Source organism: Physella acuta, unplaced genomic scaffold (genome assembly GCF_028476545.2).
Source record: "Physella acuta isolate Inbredline_101_S28 unplaced genomic scaffold, ASM2847654v3 ptg000428l, whole genome shotgun sequence".
Classification (NCBI taxonomy): Eukaryota; Metazoa; Mollusca; class Gastropoda; family Physidae; genus Physella; species Physella acuta.
Window position 1 is genome coordinate 124,203 of NW_026731947.1, and position 18,950 is coordinate 143,152.

The 18,950-nt window shown below is 37.0% G+C and overlaps 3 protein-coding genes across 5 annotated transcripts in view; 2 read left to right on the forward strand and 1 right to left on the reverse strand.

The window, feature by feature from the left end:
• The first annotated feature begins 826 nt into the window (after positions 1-826).
• On the forward strand, positions 827-1,558 carry LOC131942825 (uncharacterized). Its single transcript, XM_059302765.1, has one exon. It carries the CDS (start codon positions 846-848, stop codon positions 1,476-1,478), a length of 633 nt encoding a protein of 210 aa, XP_059158748.1. The 5' UTR covers positions 827-845; the 3' UTR covers positions 1,479-1,558.
• A 4,215-nt stretch (positions 1,559-5,773) lies between these two features.
• Positions 5,774-8,613, forward strand: LOC131942817 (uncharacterized). Its single transcript, XM_059302755.1, has 2 exons — positions 5,774-5,829; positions 7,741-8,613. The coding sequence occupies exons 1-2, from the start codon at positions 5,774-5,776 to the stop codon at positions 8,588-8,590; spliced, it is 906 nt and encodes a 301-aa protein (XP_059158738.1). The 3' UTR covers positions 8,591-8,613.
• A 3,056-nt stretch (positions 8,614-11,669) lies between these two features.
• The window catches only part of LOC131942822 (uncharacterized), a 47,406-nt gene continuing 40,125 nt past the window's right edge, over positions 11,670-18,950 (reverse strand). For all 3 annotated transcript variants that reach the window (XM_059302761.1, XM_059302762.1, XM_059302760.1), the window contains exons 14-20: positions 17,864-18,867; positions 17,343-17,648; positions 17,048-17,153; positions 16,094-16,914; positions 15,779-15,982; positions 15,469-15,627; positions 11,670-15,328 (exon numbers count right to left, since the gene is read on the reverse strand). In XM_059302761.1, coding sequence (XP_059158744.1) covers positions 15,197-15,328; positions 15,469-15,627; positions 15,779-15,982; positions 16,094-16,914; positions 17,048-17,153; positions 17,343-17,648; positions 17,864-18,867 — 2,732 coding nt within the window. In that variant the 3' untranslated portion in view covers positions 11,670-15,196. The remainder of the gene's footprint in view (positions 15,329-15,468; positions 15,628-15,778; positions 15,983-16,093; positions 16,915-17,047; positions 17,154-17,342; positions 17,649-17,863; positions 18,868-18,950) is intronic.

Here is an 18,950-nt window from a genome sequence, read left to right on the forward strand (position 1 = left end):
ACTTAAATTAACTTTACAAAATTTACACTAGATTCTAAATATTTTATCAGAGTAAATAAAGAATAGTAAGTAATAGATCTAGTAGACTTAAATATAACTTTATTTTTTAAACTGTATATCATATTGAGTCTAGTAATTATTAATAACATATTATATATATTATAGTTAGTCATATTTCTCATATTTGGATAAGCTTTTTAAAAGTAGGCCCTCTATTCACGTGTAGTCTTTTTAAAAAAAATATTCTATTTATCCAGGTAGACCAGCAAACTTCAGAGATGAAACAAATGTTGACTGGGCTCCCACTCTGTTCCTTGGACATGATAATATTTCTATGGCAAAAGTGAAGTTATCAGTCGAAAGACACACACGTACATTAGAGAGACAAGCAAAGAAACGTGCCTATGAAGCTGCAGAGGCCCTTTTGGTACTACCATTGGGCAGTTCAACAAATATCCAGTGCTTAAATAATCAAACAGCCAATACTTCCCCAGTGGATATGGGTGAAGGTAATTCAACCATTACTTCCCCAGTGGATATGGGTGAAGGTAGTTCAAATATTCAGTGCTTAAATAATCAAACAGCCAATACTTCCCCAGTGGATATGGGTGAAGGTAATTCAACCATTACTTCCCCAGTGGATATGGGTGAAGGTAGTTCAAATATTCAGTGCTTAAATAATCAAACAACCAACATTTCCCCAGTGGATATGGGTGAAGGCAATTCAAATATTCAGTGCTTCAATAATCAAACAAACCACACTTCCCCAGTGGATATGGGTAAAGATAAGGCAAATATTCAGACAGTCAACAGCCAGTAGAATTTTTGAGAAATGGGTTCGCCATATGGCTCACAACCTTAGACAATTTATAGTGTGGCCTGAAAGGGAGGACATACAAAAAACTATGCCTAATTGTTTCAAGCGTTCCTTTGGTGCAAACACAGCAGTTATTATTGATTGTTTTGAAATTTTTATTGACAAACCATCAAGTCTAGCTGCTAGAGCAATCACCTGGTCACAATATAAACACAATACCATTAAATTTCTTATAGGCATCACTCCACAATGTACTATATCTTTTATATCTAAGGCTTGGGGTGGTAGGGTTAGTGATAAATACTTAACAGAAAATTGTGTCATTTTAAACAAACTTTCACCTGGAGATTTAGTTTTGGCTGATAGGGGATTTACAATAGCAGATAGTGTTGGGCTTTATTGTGCAAAGCTTGCTATTCCTGCTTTTACAAAGGGAAAAAAACAACTATCAGCTTTGGAAGTGGCTGAGACAAGAAAGATTGCAAATGTTCGGATTCCTGTAGAAAGGGTTATTGGGTCAGTTAGACAAAAATACAAAATTCTAAGTGACACTTTACCACTGGATTATTTAAATGAAAAGGGCAATCCTTTAATAGATGATATAGTGACCACTTGTTGTGCATTGATTAATCTTTGTCCAGCTATTGTGCCTTTTGATTAATTTGAGTATTTAAAAATGCCATTTATTGTTGTCAGCACAATTTATTGTTACCAGGTTGTATTTTAATATTTAATAAAAAATAAAAACACATTTCATATTTCATTTTTATTTTAACTTATTCAGAGTAGGCTTATTTCTTTTTGTCAGTGGTAAGCCAACAGCTTTAGTAATGCCAGATGCCTTTTTATTGGTATAATAGCATGCCAACAGTTCAGGCAATATAATTTTCTTAAAAAATTCTGCTGCCTTAACAGAGATGCTTGACCACAAATTACTGTCAAAAAAAATTCTTTCTATGTAAACATCTTTTGTTGTCCATATGACAAAATCAGCATATGAAGACTTGGTAGCTGCCATTTGGGTCTGGATTTGATAGTAGTAGCGGTGCGTGCTACGTAATTGTTTATTTGGTCCCAGACCAAGGTTTTTGGCCTCCTTATTGGATATGTCACTCAACATTTTCTCCTTAGTGCACACCTTGTCCACAGCAGTCACAGGTAACCAGACCATCTGGAGAGGCTCCTATGTAGTGCATTTCAGGATGAATTACTAGTCCACTGCAGTGGGCAGCCAAAATAACTCCAGTTTGTTGACAAAAAAGCCATGGCTCGACTGGCTTTTCTGCTGCCTTCTGTGAATGCTTGACCTGCAAAATAAGACAAGTATTAATTAACAAATTGAGGCTATAACATAAACACAAATCAAACTGTTGTAGCTGATTAAAAGGAAAAATAATTCAAGCTAGAAAACATTGGATTATTAGAATCAACAAAAATGTACAGGTCCTAAAAAGTTTGGTACCTTATAGTGGTACTAATTTTCTATTTGATTTTTTTATTTTATGAATGGGCTCATCATGGGTTTACCATCATGGTTTTAAGCATGGTAAACCCATACCAAATGTTGCCATCAACTACCACTGAGCAGAACAAGTCACCAAATTTAATGTAAAATTAGTGTTTATTTTATGTGAGAATGGTTTAGAATAATCATCAATATTTATTATTGTAGTGAATTTGTTAGAAATCAGTCAATTGTGCTTAGTAGGGCAAGAAGAAAAATTCATATCTTAATAAATAGTTGTTATTATAGCATGAAAATTGGAAGAACTATTAGGCTAAGCTTGATCTTTAATTAGAATATCTTAGTGTTAGTTAGGAGCAAGCCGATATTATGTAAATCTACTTTAATTAGGTGTATTTGATTATATTTTTACAATATTTGCATGTTTGAAGTATTATTGTTGAAGAACAATTTATTGATGTTTATTGTAATTTGTATCAGTGTAAAGGGAATTGTCTGTGGTTTCAGAGATAAGCTTATTAGAATTTTAGGAGATCGCGTTAAGTTTTTATATAGGGTTATTTGGGGTCGGTTAGCACAAAAGCGGGAGAAATTTTCACAGGTAAGCGTTAGAATTCGTGCCAAGAGCAAGGTGTCATCCGAGACGCTCGCGGGTGGGGTATATAAGCCGGTGCGTTAGCCTTAGAGGGGATGGAGAAACGACGGCCCTAGTCAGTAATTTATGCAGCACACGTATTGGCGCTATAGTCTTGTTAGATGCGCGCTACACAGACAATTCCCGCTCAAGAAAGATAGTCAAATAAAGATTTGCAGAAGACGGCTTATTCTTCATTCTTGATCGTCTGTGACTGTGACTGAGAGTGAGAAATAGAAGAGAAGAAGAACGTTGCAATTGATAGAAGCAAGAATATTACAATAGAACAGCCTATTTTGAGAGCAGTAAAAACGTTACATTTGGTGGCAGCGAAAGAAACGATCTTTAACACGCAACCAGAGAGACTGACAGCAGGCCAGTTAATACAGAGGACAAACATGGCAGAGATTGAACTACAGGCTCAAATAAGAAACTTGCAAGAAACGATTAAAGAACTCAGAATCGCTAGACAAGATGAGCGACCATTAAGTATGAACCAGGCGTTACCACAATACGACGGGTCAGCGCCATTTCAAGTGTTTTGGAACAAATTTCAAGCAATATCTCGCATTAACAGCTGGAATGAAGATAGACAGCTACTGCATCTACCAGCTTGTTTGGAGGGGAGTGCGGCCAACTTTGCATTTCTTGAACTCACTCAAGTTGACCGAGCAACGCTTGGAACGTTTGTCGCAGCACTGAGCGCGAGATTTGACACCAGGGTGGGCACCGCTACACATCTGACCCAGTTAGAAAATAGAAAGATGTCAGCAAGGGAGACAACCGCTGAATATACGTCAGATGTTAAACGACTGACGGCCATGGCTTTCCCGTCAGCTGACCAAGCAACAAAAGCAACAGTTGCACTGCGTTATTTTCTCAAGGGGCTACAAGATCCTCACCTCGCAGGTATCATTGCCGCCCAGCGCCCAATTAGCACAGATGAGGCCAGAAACATTCTGGACGAATACCTCAGTGCTAGAGACTGCACAACAAAAACAAAAATGTGTTCGGTGCAGGAGCAGAGCCAGTTAGATAGCCTACAGCAGGAGGTGAAAAGACTACAAGAGATGGTCAGAAGCAATCAACGCAGGCCCAATGACCCTGGATGCTACACTTGTGGGGGCAGACATTTGGCTAGGAATTGCCCTAGAAGTCATCGGAATCAAGAGATTAACCAACGAAGGTCGAGTAATGGAAATACATACAGTTATCAAGCCCGGCCAACCCAATCTACAGCCAGAATAAATGAAATCCGACAGAATGATACAGATAACAATGATGAAAATCTTTTAGGCCTTAACTTTCTGAAAGTAAAAGCCGCGGCAAGCAACAAGCAAGTGGACGTGCCAACAGAGATTTCAATCCGTAGTGTTGTCCCCGGGTGTTCAGAAGTGGTGACTGTAACGGTAGCAAGACACAACATGATGTTTCTGGTAGACACGGGCGCTGCTGTCACTGTCATGTCCACAAGAGCCTTCAACAAGTTACCACAAGCTATTAGAAACAAACTTCAACCCATGGACAAGAAGGTCTCAGTACAATCTGCAGGGGGTGACAAAATAAACTGTCTAGGCACATGTACAGTAGATATGAGAGCTGGCAATGTTGTCACAAAGTGGACAACAGTCATAGCTGACATTGAGGAAGATGGTTTCTTGGGGATGGACTTCCTAATGAAACATGAGTTTCAATTTTCGGCTAAAAAGGGCTTATACCTCAATGGTAGAAGAGTCCCGACACAGACCAGAGGCAGAGAAAAGATGTTCAAAGAAGAAGACCAAAAATGGCGGTCCAACTTCTACAACTTTAATGACGCAGTTCCAAGAAGCACACAAAATACACATAGAGTGGCACCAGTTGCCGCAATATTGAAAGCTTCTATTACAGACCAGAAACATGATCGATTCTATCTGCGGAAGGGTCTACTGTTCTCCCAGCAGGAAATTCGGAAGGCACAAAATGGTGATCATATTTTGAAGAAGTGTATTTCCTGGGTGCAGAACGAACAGAGGCCTGAACAGAGGGAGTTAACCGCAGAAGGCCGGGAACTCCGCTATTACTGGCTGAATTTTAACAGACTGACACTTGCAGATGGCATATTATGCTGGAAGTGGGTGACAAAAGAACGGAAGACAGAACTAAAGGTGATAGTGCCACATCTCCTAATGTCTAAGGTTCTAGACAAGTGTCACAATAACAAGGGCGCCAGACATGTTGACATTCAAAACACATTAGCCAAGGTACAAGAATATTATTTTTGGTTTAGAATGAAACATGAGGTCACCAACTGGGTGAACTGTTGCGAGAGATGTCAAGTTAGGCAACAACCTGGTGAGAAGACAGGAGGCCTACACGAGAGGAACAAAAGAGACTACGACCTCAACATTGTCTCCAATGACTACAATGTTGGAGATGTAGTGTTGTGTCTAGAGGAGGCGAGGAAAGTAGGCGTGAGTAGGAAGCTTGCTCCCAGACACTGGAAAGGTCCATACGTCATAAGAAGAAAACTAAGTGACCTTCTCTTTGAGATAGAGAACAAGGACAAAAAGACAAAAGTCGTGCACCACGACAAATTAAAGCCATTTCACCAACGGGAACCAACGAAATGGATCGTTGACTTACAACTCAAACTTCATCCCGATGGTGGTTCACCTCCACTGTCGGAATACTCAACGGACGATGAGACAGGCGACGAAGGTCAAGACACAGAGAGTCAGCTGTCAGAGAGAGGAAATGATCACAGGGCTGATGAAACAAGCCCAAAACTAACTGTTACTACACACAACGACGCAAGGGGAAATACAAGACCCCAACGAGAAATCAAACGAACTCGTCGACTGTTGGATTAACAAAAATGGAGCCTGTTAAATTGATAAGTATAGACTGTGTTCTGGATTATTTGGATAACGTGTGAATTCTTAAAATAGTGTTCTGGATTATTAGGATACCGAGTGAATTCTTAAAATAGTGTTCTAAATTACTTAAATATCGTGTGAATTCTTAAATAATGATCTGGATTATTAAGATACCTTGTGAATTTTTGTAAAATCGGGTGTTTTTCATTACATTCCTGGATGTGAATGTATTCCGACGAAATGTAAGTAGATACAGTTTAACTTTGTGCTAGGACCAATATAGAAGATTTAGAACCATTACAATTATGCTCATGGTTTGGTCTGTGAACATACCACAGGAACATTGAAATTATAAGATGTACAGATCTAACCAGAAGGAACGTAGACATTACAAATGCAAAACAAGACTGTATAATAACTTCATGTTAATCGATATTACAATGGAGCCAGTTTCTGGTTGTTGTTTTTTTAATTTGATCATTATGTTGCATTTTGATAATTATAATGGATGTTTATGATGTATCATATTTATGAAGATGTGATTTAAGATGTCGAATATATAAAACCTTTAATAAATTAAATCAATTTTGAGGACAAAATTCTTAACTTTGGTAGGGTCAAATGTAGTGAATTTGTTAGAAATCAGTCAATTGTGCTTAGTAGGGCAAGAAGAAAAATTCATATCTTAATAAATAGTTGTTATTATAGCATGAAAATTGGAAGAACTATTAGGCTAAGCTTGATCTTTAATTAGAATATCTTAGTGTTAGTTAGGAGCAAGCCGATATTATGTAAATCTACTTTAATTAGGTGTATTTGATTATATTTTTACAATATTTGCATGTTTGAAGTATTATTGTTGAAGAACAATTTATTGATGTTTATTGTAATTTGTATCAGTGTAAAGGGAATTGTCTGTGGTTTCAGAGATAAGCTTATTAGAATTTTAGGAGATCGCGTTAAGTTTTTATATAGGGTTATTTGGGGTCGGTTAGCACAAAAGCGGGAGAAATTTTCACAGGTAAGCGTTAGAATTCGTGCCAAGAGCAAGGTGTCATCCGAGACGCTCGCGGGTGGGGTATATAAGCCGGTGCGTTAGCCTTAGAGGGGATGGAGAAACGACGGCCCTAGTCAGTAATTTATGCAGCACACGTATTGGCGCTATAGTCTTGTTAGATGCGCGCTACACAGACAATTCCCGCTCAAGAAAGATAGTCAAATAAAGATTTGCAGAAGACGGCTTATTCTTCATTCTTGATCGTCTGTGACTGTGACTGAGAGTGAGAAATAGAAGAGAAGAAGAACGTTGCAATTGATAGAAGCAAGAATATTACAATAGAACAGCCTATTTTGAGAGCAGTAAAAACGTTACATTATTAATATTGGATTAGTAAAATCCAAAAAAAATGGACAGGTCCTAAAAAGTGGGATACCTGCCTTATACTTATACCCTGCTTTCCCCTAAGTCATTTAAATATTTAGGTAAACATCATAAGACATAATATTTAGTCTATTATAATAATATATTATATATAGATTCTAGTATAGAATTGACTTACTTTGGCAACAACGACGACTTTGCTTCCAAATTCTCTACATTTTGATTGGGACACAAGCCCATCCGTAAAGTATACATAGGACTTCAGGCTTTTATAGTTTCTCATCTTTTCCTGTGTCACTTTGTTGGTCGAAAACACTAAATAGTTCACTATGTCCATGTTTTCAATTTTTGGCCAAATACTGATATCATCTACACGTTCTTGAAGTTGACGCTTATCACTAAGAAGATACGGATCTTCAATGCATAAAAGTTCAATTTTTTAAATGTATTGTTCTTGCTCGGTAGGTGCGAGGCTTTTAACATAAGCTGAACACATTCTGGAACTAGTCTAACACAAAACTGTACTGAAGACTCCACTGCCTAGCGCTTTTATATTAAAATAATTTATATACACCGGTTGTTAAGGCCGGCGTTAGGGCATCAACATGGCGGTCAACATGGCGGCGGATGTAACATCACGTGGTTTTGGTCACGTGTGTGCAACCTCTCTATTCTTGAAACCATCCGGTGTCTGGGCGGGCTGGCCGTCAAGGTGGTGGTCAAGACCATCAGTGACCAGAGACCCGAGTTCTACCCTGGCACCAGGCACCAGTACCCGTTTTACGAGCAGCGGGGCACCGCCGTGCAGCGAGTGGGCAGCGGCAGGTTCTGGGGTCTGACCAAGTACTCAGAGCCGGAGAACCGGAGCTGCCCATGTCAGGAGTGCCGGACGGCTCAAAATCCCAAAAAAACTTGGGCGTACGTGATGATCGTCACCGCCGCGCATGTTGTGTACGATAAGAGCGAAGCGGAGAAGACGGTGTGTCTTGTGGACTACGACGATGAAAACAGCGACGTGTTTCATCTTTGCGGTCATGACGTGGGGGAAGTCTGCGTTGAAGAGGACAGGAGTAATTTAATCTGCGTCACGCATGATGCAGATTTGGTTGAAAAATTCGAAAAAACCTGGTCAGTTTTCATGGAGCTGTTTAAAACTCTAAACCGGAAATACGAGGATTACAGTGCGCTGGAGAACAAGTTAACGGTCGTCGTGTCTCACCCTCACGGAGGGGTTAAACGGGTGTCGATAGGTCAGTGGGTTCACAGGTTAACAGTCAAAGGTCAAAGCAACCGATTCTGTTACACTGCCTGCACTTGTCCTGGAAGTAGTGGGGCGTTTGTCTTCATCCTGGGGATGAAGGGCTGGTGGTACCACCACGTCCACAGTGGGACTAGCTTAGGGTTTAACTACAGCGGGACTGGTTGTGGCTTTTGATCTTATCCTCTTCCTTCCGTTATCACCCGTTTAATAGGGCTGGTAAGTAGGTCACCAACCAGCTCTATGTCTCATGCAGGTTTTAGTGAACCGTAGAACTGGTTGGTGACCTACTTACCAGCCCTATTTGAGGCCTAACTACACCGGAACTGGATGTTCAGATATTAAAGTGGGGGGAGGATGGCGGAGCAAACTTGAGAAAAATATTTCTCTTCAAAAGACTGCAACTCGTGAAACATGGTATAATGAACGATGAGAACACGGGATTGAAGAATCTCCAAGATGTCGCTTTTAACATCTGTTTGACACATCAAACCGTTGTGAGGTCGTTCACGGTTGGAGATCGATAAATGTTAGGGTTCAATGAACGCTGTCAGGCCAGCCTTCAGCAAGTCCGTGTAACTACACAGTGTCCGTTCTTCTACTATTAGAAATAGCAGGTAGCTTTTAAAGGTGATCAGTTACCTATGCGGAAGGGGGTGGGTTATTTGAAACTATGACTTTCAAAATGGCAGCTGTCTCACGTTAATGTATGTCTATGAAATGAGTATTTCTAAATGAAAGGATAACTTAGAATGCTTATGTTTATCTGATTAAGTCCCATCTTTTAAAATATCGTTCTTATGTTGTTATTGCTGTGCAGGCTGTAAAGAAAAAGCCGTTGGGCTGTGTATCTTATTTGGAAAAAAAAGGCGTAGGTTAGGCTTAAGCGGGGTAAAAATTTTAATGTTTTCGGTGAGGCCAACACATTTTTAAAACTTTAAAATTTAAACGGGTACATTTTGTGAGCAACACCGGGCACTTGCGCGCGATGATTTGTTTTCCCCAGCAACCTGTACCGCAAGAGAAGTCAAGCCCACCTTTCCGGATTTGTGTAAAATTAAAAGAGCCACGATTCGTCGTAAACTAGACTATAACCATTTGCTGTACTACCGTTGATTGTACATATTTTTACTAAATGTCCACTAGAAACCAGGGTAGTAGGCAGGTGAAAACGCATTCATTTACGAGAAAAAAATCTAGATCTACGGGAAAAAAAACGCCACGACTTCCCACTTTTCATCACTTTTGTTGTTTTCAAGCTCTTGCGTCTTGAGATGTTACTTCCTGATTTAAATAAACAGTAAGTAACTAAACCTACTCAAGGACCCGTTGTAGATTAGATCTAGATCTAGTTGAATATCTATTTTATTTACTATTTACTAGATCTAGTATTTAAATGACATATCACTCACTACAGGTTTTTGGGCACCTAGAATCTATGAACATTACGGTAGACTGACTACAGTTGGTAGACTGACTACAGTTAGTAGACTGACTAGTGACTACAGTTGGTAGACTGACTACAGTTGGTAGACTGACTACAGTTGGTAGACTGACTACAGTTGGTAGACTGACTACAGTTGGTAGATTGACTACAGTTGGTAGACTGACTACAGTTGGTAGACTGACTACAGTTGGTAGACTGACTACAGTTGGTAGACTGACTACAGTTGGTAGACTGACTACAGTTGGTAGACTGACTACAGTTGGTAGACTGACTAGTGACTACAGTTGGTAGACTGACTACAGTTGGTAGACTAGACTGACTACAGTTGGTAGACTGACTACAGTTGGTAGACTGACTAGTGACTACTGTTGATAAGGGACTAACTCCAGCCAATATCTCCTTTACATTTTGTAAATGATTTATTAAAAAGGAATTGCCCTTCTTAATCACATTCTAACAACAATACTCATTAAGAATGAAATTACAAATTAAGTTAATCATATAAGTTTATTCCACATTGAACATATCACATGAGCTGAGCATAAACAAATTGTGTACAAACTCCTGTCCTACGTACATGTATATGGATGGCTAGGTCTCAGTCTTTCAATATGTACCATACAATCACAAGTTCATAGAAACATTTTCCAGTATTTTTTTTTATCTTTTTGAAAAAGTTTTTGGACAGCATTAAATATAGCAAGCATGTGAGACATTTTGAGAGGTTTTTTTTTTACAAAGTATCATCAAGGGTACATTACAATATAGGAAGGGAAAAAATATTTTTAAAAGGAATCACCTCTTTAAGTTTAAGAAAACAAATACACCTCTTTAAATAATTGCACCAAAAATAATTTTTTTATAGCTTTGGTAATTAATAACTGATACATTATCTGGTTATTAGTCACATAAACTGAGTGAAAAATTGTTTGTGCCAAATATTATTGAAAAGCAATTGTTAGCTATGTGTAATAAATAATAAAATGTCAGCTGATTCAAGTGAGTGTTTAAAATTTATATATTTAAACCCAAGTCAAAAATTTTGAAAATTAGAGAGAAAAAAACATGCTACTTTTAAAAAATATTAATAATTAGAAAAATGATTTAAGGTTATAATTAATGGGAGATAAAAATTGTTTTAAACAAAATGGAATGATCAATTACATTGTTATCCCCCTTGTTCATTTATTTAAGTCTATAAAAACTAGTTTTTAACTGGTGAAGGTACAAACTCAAGAGATTAATGGTATCTTGATCTAGCAGCAACCAACACATGTAACACTATCTTGCATAGTGTCAACAGAAGCAACTAACTAGAGTTGTACAGTGTCACCAGAGGCAACTGCCTAGAGTCATAACTACACTTGGTAGTGTCATTGAAGTGTCTGTGTTTCAACAGAGCATATGTGGTACACTGTTGTCCGTACAAATATGTGCATACACGTTTAGGAAGAACAAAGATATTTGAACTGGCATCTTCAAATACTCTGGGACTTTTCTTTACTAATAAACACAATGTAATTTTTGTTTGTTGTAAAAGAAAATAGTAGATATAATGTGTATTACAATTAATATCATATTGTGTGTAGCTCCATAGCCTTGAAGAAACAAAATCACCCACCATTTCTTAAGCAATAACAACAGAATCTTAGTGTTAAAGAAAAGATATCAACCAGCCAATAACTATTGTAAAAATATTTAAGGTATTTTTTTAACAAAATGCTTTTAAATCAAAACAACATTGCATTAATTTTCTTCTATAAAATGTGGGGTGTTTTTAAATTTTTATTTAAAGTAAATAGTAAAAAGTAAAAATTAAAAATTAAACCCCCACTATACTTAGCCACTGACATAAAATGCTTTCCAAATAATTAAAAAAAAGTCTTGAGAATATACTAGATCTACGACATACCACAAGACATACAGAGACATTTTAATGATGTCCTAATAAGCTGACCAATCATCAAACCAATTTCATGTGGTATTTGTTAATGTTTCATTAAACAAATCCACCCTGTAAAATGTGAAATAATTTAATTAATGAAGTAACAGCCAGTGGTATTTTTGGACAAGTTATGAGGTATTACATATAGCGTAACCAGTTCATTTATTTTTTCAAAATATATAAATTTATAATAATTTTACGGACACAACGATAGTTTCTAAACAAGATTGAAACAAACAATTTGTTTTAACACAAATTATCAAGCATGAAAATTTCCACACTTAAGTGTGACCCGTTGAGCAAATATTTTATTTATATGGCGTATATTTACAGTTTTAAATACAGGTTTTGAAGAAAGCTCAATTTTTCAACTCACACTACAGACTAATATGTCAGTTTACCGTTAATTTATTATTTCTTAATTTTTTTATCATTACAAAGTATATTCTCAATGTTTCAATTTTCAAAATGGAAGTATAATTTGTATGTAAAGAGACAAGTGTTCATTTCATGTTCATTTATGATAGTATAATTTTTCATACTGCAATATACAAAAGAGCTTTAAAAGGTATCAATGTCTAATAAACATGACGTTTATGCTCACTTTACTGGATGAAAAGGAACATCAAGCTTCATTTTTATATTTCCTTTTACCTCAACCATTAACGGTAAAATGTGTTGAATTAAAATTTTGAGCTTCCTTCTGTTTGAATAAATTAAATGATTGATAATCCTTTAATGACAGACGTACACGATGCAAATAATTTCCAGAGAAAAAAAAATTTACTAAATGACAAGCATTCATGCTTGAGATCATCACAAGTCAACAAGAACTCAGTCAAACACTGGCAGTAAACAATCTTTCAAGTTTTATTCACTACTTGTGAGCTTTAGGGCTAGTAATTGCCAAATTTTTGGTCAAGTAATTTGTCAAGACATTGAAAGAAATCTTGATAAAGCTAGTTTTTTTGTTGTAGAAACATCAATTTTACTCATTAAAGTTAAAATCTCTCTAAAAATACTTTGTGAGCAGGTAGTTTTTTTCCCCAATGCTCTTTAAATTATTCTTCAAATTCTAGAAGACACAATTTTGCTAGCTTTGAATGTCTACGATTTACCTAATTACTGTCACACCTTTCAGTCATACTACAATCAATCACTCTTTTACAAATTGTAATTGCTGCCTTTAGTAATAATTTTAAAATCCTTCAAACTAAGCCATCTAACTAGTTAAGACAGGAAATATGAACATGTGGAAAAGTGAATTATAACTATTGAAATTATCTGAAATAAATGGTCAACTGATTCTTCCAAACCATGTGTTGCATATCTCATGACTGCAAGTTTATAATACATCCTTTTACTGAATTTTTTGTCTCAGCTTCTCAAAAAATATTCTCATTTTTTTATAACAAGTATATGTTTGTTCTCTCCTGTCAATTCTTTTAGATTTTCTTATACCTACTGCAGCAATTAACTAGGGATGTAAATACTGGTGTAATACAGAGTAACCACAAAAATCAATAAGTTCACATTATTTGGTAATATTCTTTAAATTTTATTTTTCTCAAGATTGACTTATAAACAAACAACAGTCATGAATGATCTACAATAACAATCAATGACAACTAATGATCAGTCACAGATTGTATATCAGCAACATAAAAAATAAATCTCTATCTTTCCAGGAAGAAAACAAGAGTTTGGAGGATGTATTTTTTCCTTCCTAGAATCTCAATGGCTAGACCAAGACATTTAAGATTCTAAAGAAATAAATAGTGGAGGTATGACAATAGGATGAATAACACAAGCATGAGACCAGTGATACAGATGAATGAGTGACAACCACAATACTCAGAACCACATTGACGACGACCAGAAAGACAACAGTGAAGAAGACCTGATAGTAGTAACGATGACTATTTTATAAGATGAAGAATTAGACCAAAAAAAAAATGTTATGAACATCAGCAGAATTAAAAATGGAGCTCTCTAAATGAAAGAGAGCCTGCTCCCGCAATCTGGGATGAAAATTAACATATATATAATATATATATATAAAATAAACAACTTAGATGTATGAAGATTTGTATATCAATCTTGTATGTACATGTATGCTACAGCAATGAAAAAGCTGGGTTAGGGAAAAGGGCTTTATATCTGTACAATATATTCTAGCAAATATTTACATATAAAGCAAAAAAACAAATATATTTCTTTTTATAAATCTTACAATGAAAACTTCAAAGACCAACTTAGAGAACTAAAAGTGTTGGCCATTTTTAAGTCCATATACAATTTACAACTACATTTTTTTTTATTTACAGCACTGTTAATTCAAGCATCATAAAACAGTCAAAAATGGTTAAAATAGATGTGTCTTATGTTAGAATGTTTACATTACAATCTACTGTTCAATTCACTCTTGTAGAAACACTATATTCCTGAGGTTTAACCTGCTCATTTCAATTAGAGAAGAATCAAGAGTTTTTTAATTTAACATCAACATTCTCTTTTAAATTGTCCACCCTATTAGCACTGATAGTTCTTCAACAAATTAAGAAGCAGTTCTATGCATGTTTCAATAATATTAACATACATAATTACACATGTAAAACAATTTGGTAATGATATGGAAACACAAGAATTGACAGAAAAGGATAAATGATCACAATAATTAAAAATGAGGTGATAAGATAGCAATGAAGATGAATGATCAGTTCTGTACCTTTGTTTGAGAACCCACAACATAATTCCTGCCAAAAATTCAGTTGGGATAAACAAATAGGTAACAGATAAATTAGAAAGGGGTTTTGACCAACATGTTCTGTCTAAGCCAGGAACCTCATTAGAGGTCAAAATGCCAACTCCAGGGAAGTAGCATTTCTTTTATTTTTCTGTCCAATCTGACAATTGTGTACATTTTTTAACCTTTCTTAATTAGATATTAAGATTAATGTAACTTTAAATGTTTTTTCTGTAAAACCAGGTTTTATTCTTTTTAAACTACTTTATCCAAATAGATTGTAATGCTCCAGGAAAATAATTCGTATTGATGACAGTTTCCAATGAAAATGTATACACATCTGTCTAAAAATTGTCTATAACTTGTTCAAAACAACTTGTATGTTCAGGGTTTAAATTCTCATCTCTTTTTTTACTCCATTAGTGTGGTGTAAATGGAGTGTCCACTTATAGGAATATGTCAAACTCATTTCTCTCAAATTATTTGATGTTATTTGATAGGCTCAAAATAACATGAATTTAGTTCAGATTTTGAGTAGTCCAGTGGGTATCTAGAAAGAATTGGTGAAGTGAACTGTATTGGTGCAGATTCTTCCACCTTGATTCTGTCAAGCAGGTTTCAAATAGTTCCAGACTTAGCCTCATTTCATGTTGTGGCAATGATGATGACAGCATGTGGTACTATACTCAACTGTTGCATGAGGGCTAAGCTTCCTTGTTGCGCCACAGATGAGTCAACAAATTCACAAGGTGGGAAGATGTGGACCACAAAACCAGCCTGAAATTTTCAAATTACTTGTTAGTAACAGGTGACACTTGTTTCTAATGAGGACAAATATTGTACACAAATATTTTGGAAATGTTATTAGGACATGTAAGTGTAAATAGTTTTATAAATTCAGTAATTTATTCACTCACCTGCTCAGATCCAGGAAGAGGTACATTTACAATGCCAGCAGCCTGCTTTTGCAAAAGATATTTGATAAATCCATCATTAAGTGCTTTAGTCTGGATGTCTATGTCAGATTGATCTCGTCCACAAGCAATGGCAATCAAGATGCAGTAATCATCCTCACACTAGGAAAAGAAATATATTAAATTAACATTAAATAACTATAGGATTTTGTGGACAATTTTTGGTAAAAAAAAAGATTTCTAGCTATTGACGAATGGTCACTAAAATTATACTGCCCACACATTGCTATAATTAAATCAAATCCCAATATACCTGCATTCGTTTGGCCACTCCTTCCAACTGGGCTTGCTCTAGTCTCATCCTTTGAGAAATACGAAGTGGAGGCAAGGCTCCATTCTGCATTGGTTGTGGAAGGGCTAGGTTGGGTAAGCGCCTGTTGCCAGCCACAAAATGCATCTGTACATAGCTATTGTCATTTTTCAAGGCCAGAGCACCTTGCCACATAACAGGATAATGCTAAGGAGAAAATAGCACTTCATTAGAACAATGGCTGAATATTAAACCTTTTATTGATATTAAATTATAAATAAATTTAAAAATAATTCAGGTAAAAATGTCTACACTTACCTGTAATATTCCAACTGGGCTATTAGTAGGTAGGTCACAGGGCATGCGAGTGAGCTGCTGTTTCATTAGTAGCTCAGCTTGTCTGTTCAGAATGGGGCTTGGTGAGGGTGAGCGCAACATGCCTCTATTTGTCACCTGTTCAGGATGTCCTGACTCCTTGTTCTCTGGATAGGCTTCCATAACAGGGAAACGTGGGCTGGGTGCAAAAGCTCCAGAAAAGTGACCAATGACACCTTCTCTGATGAGATGTGATGGTGGTTGGTGGCCTGGTGCATAAACACCTCTAGGGTCAATAGACAGCCTTACACCCATTCCAAACTGAGGATGTGAAGCCATTCCAAGTGGAAGATCTGGATATAAATGTGCAGGTAATCCTTCTCTGTGACCACTTGGACTTGGTTGCATGAAAGCGCTGGCAACTCCTGGTGGAATACGTCCAGGCTCCAAGTATGACATGGGGAAAGGACTTTGAGGAGCTGGTGGTGTTGACTTTGGTGTCACCCTAGAAGAATCTCCACTGCGTGTATCAGAATCAGCTAGATTGAGTGGCTGATTATGACTGCCTGGTTGGGATGATGGTATAGTGACTTTCCTGCCTCCATCATGACCAACAGGAGTATTACGAGATTGCTCATGTGCAGTTCTTAGGGCTAAATTCCTTGCCTCTACACTCCTACTTGGATCTTGACCAGCATTTCTGTTTTCAGTAGCATTTCGAGCAGCTTCTTGAGCCATCAAAATTTGTTGCTGAAACCTAAACATCATTTCTCTTGAAGGTGCTCTGTCACCAACAGAGGAAGCTATTGCACTCTCAAGTTCTTCTATAACAAAACAAAAAAAAAAGCTGTTAAATTTTTACCTAACATACTATATATTAAAACCTCTAATAACTGTAGTAATGAATGGTAAATGGTAGTGACAATAATATTACTCCTAGAAATAAATTAATGTTACCTTTCATGAACCTAGCATCTGGATGCATGCGAATCCCCATTGGAGAGGAGGATTGTCTTACAGCCTCAACCTGAGATCGCAAGGGATTTGGAAGTCTTTCAATGACCTGTGGATTTTTGGAAATACACGTTTTACAATATGGTCCCTGGTGGTTATCAGAAAAATAGTTTATTCTTAATGACACAACTCCTAACTCTAAAATCCTGTAAATGATTGATATTTAAAAACTTAGTAGCCTCTCTGTAATTAACAAGTGAAAAATTTTAAATGGCTTTTAACTAATAAATCTGTATACCTGTCCTTCTGGGCTTGCTGAAGTTGGTGAAAGTGAATGAGGTTGCCCTGCTACACCAGCAGCATACATTATGGCTGCAGATGTGACTGGTGGTGTGCGGATTCCTAAATCTGCCACGTGTTTCACAGCAGATTGTGACTGGATAGATGGAGACTTGGAGTTGCGAGTTTCCAAGTTGGCCTTAAAGGCAGCACTGGTTGAAAAGTGCATTGGATGATGAGCTGATGGTAAATTTTGCTCCTGGGACATCAAGAACCTCTGTGCCATATGCGCAGGTGGCACATGTGATGGGAAACCATATGGGCCCTGTCAAATCAATATAAATTAATTACTTTTTGCATCATACATTTTTTTTACACTTGTTTTTTCTAGACATGTAATGACAAATCTAAGTTCAATGATTGCATAGAAACTGTTACCTAAATAAGAAATTTGAATGTGTACATCCACCTTTAGATGGTTTATGCTATCAAAAAACCATACCAATAGGTTTCTTTAATACAAATAAAATAAATACTTGCCTCTGGAAGTTTGTCTGTGTCAGACTGAATCTTCTGTGCCATTTCTTGATTCATCTCCAAAGATCCATGCTTGCCTTTACCTTGCCTTTCATTCCGAACAGCAGCTTGAATATGAGCACTAGGAGGTCGTTTAGCAATATCATGAGCACTAGGAGGACGCTGCAGCATGAGACCCCCATCTTTTGCTAAAGGTGAGGTGCTATGCATGGGCATCAGAGAACTGTTGACAGGCTGTCCTGGGGTACCACCTGACATGTTCAGTGTCCAAGTATTTCCACTAAGAATAGGACTGGGTGAAGATTTTGAGAAGACTGGCATGGCTGTATTAGCTGATGGCAAAGTTGACTGCTGTGGCAAAGTTGTCTGTACTAAAGCTGGCACTGGTGGAACAGTATTTTGAGATTCCTGTGAGGCTTGAACTTTAGCAGCAACTTTGGGGTGCAGTGCTCCAGAAGGTCTTGTTATAACACCATCAACTGGAGTTAATTCCCCTGGTTTCCAGGACACTTGAGTATTTATGGATTTTCCAAAGTCATTATCACTGTTGGGTTGAAGATTATCATTTTGTGGTAATCCAGAAAATAAGCCTAAATGATTTTTATCCAACTGGTTCTTTCCAATGGGTGCAGCATTTTGCACTGATGACAGCCCATTGCCTGGGCCCGCAGGCTTAATGGTAGCTGTTCCTGTATCTGAGAGCTTCACAGTAAAAGCCAAAGGAGGTTTTTCACTATTCTCTGAAGTAGGAATGATATTTTTGTTAGCACGCTCGATGACATAATGCTTTTCCTCATTCTTCTCAACTTTTTGTGTACTGTGAGCCACTTTAATTCTTAAAGGTGGAACAGTAGGCCCTTTCTTGCCAAGTTCTCTAGCCTCAAACCGAGGTGGTTCAGCAATAGTAAAGGTTGTCTTTTCTTTCTGTTCTGCCTCTCTCTTAGCTTCTGTAGAACGGCGGCTTGAGCGCGTAGGTGGTGGAGCAGAGATGGGTGATGGAGTGGATACTGTGAGGAGGGGAAAAAATCAAAATGTAAACATGTTTTTATATTTTTAATTGAGTTTTTAAAACTGACTAAAGTAATGCCAA

Excerpts from the sequence above, each read along its gene's own strand:
- LOC131942825 (XM_059302765.1), top strand. The coding sequence starts at position 846 with ATGGCTCACAACCTTAGACAATTTATAGTGTGGCCTGAAAGGGAGGAC.
- LOC131942817 (XM_059302755.1), top strand. The coding sequence starts at position 5,774 with ATGGAGCCTGTTAAATTGATAAGTATAGACTGTGTTCTGGATTATTTG. Across the intron at positions 5,830-7,740 it reads CTGGATTATTTGGATAACGT|GCCGGCGTTAGGGCATCAAC; the intron begins GTGAATTCTTAA and ends CCGGTTGTTAAG.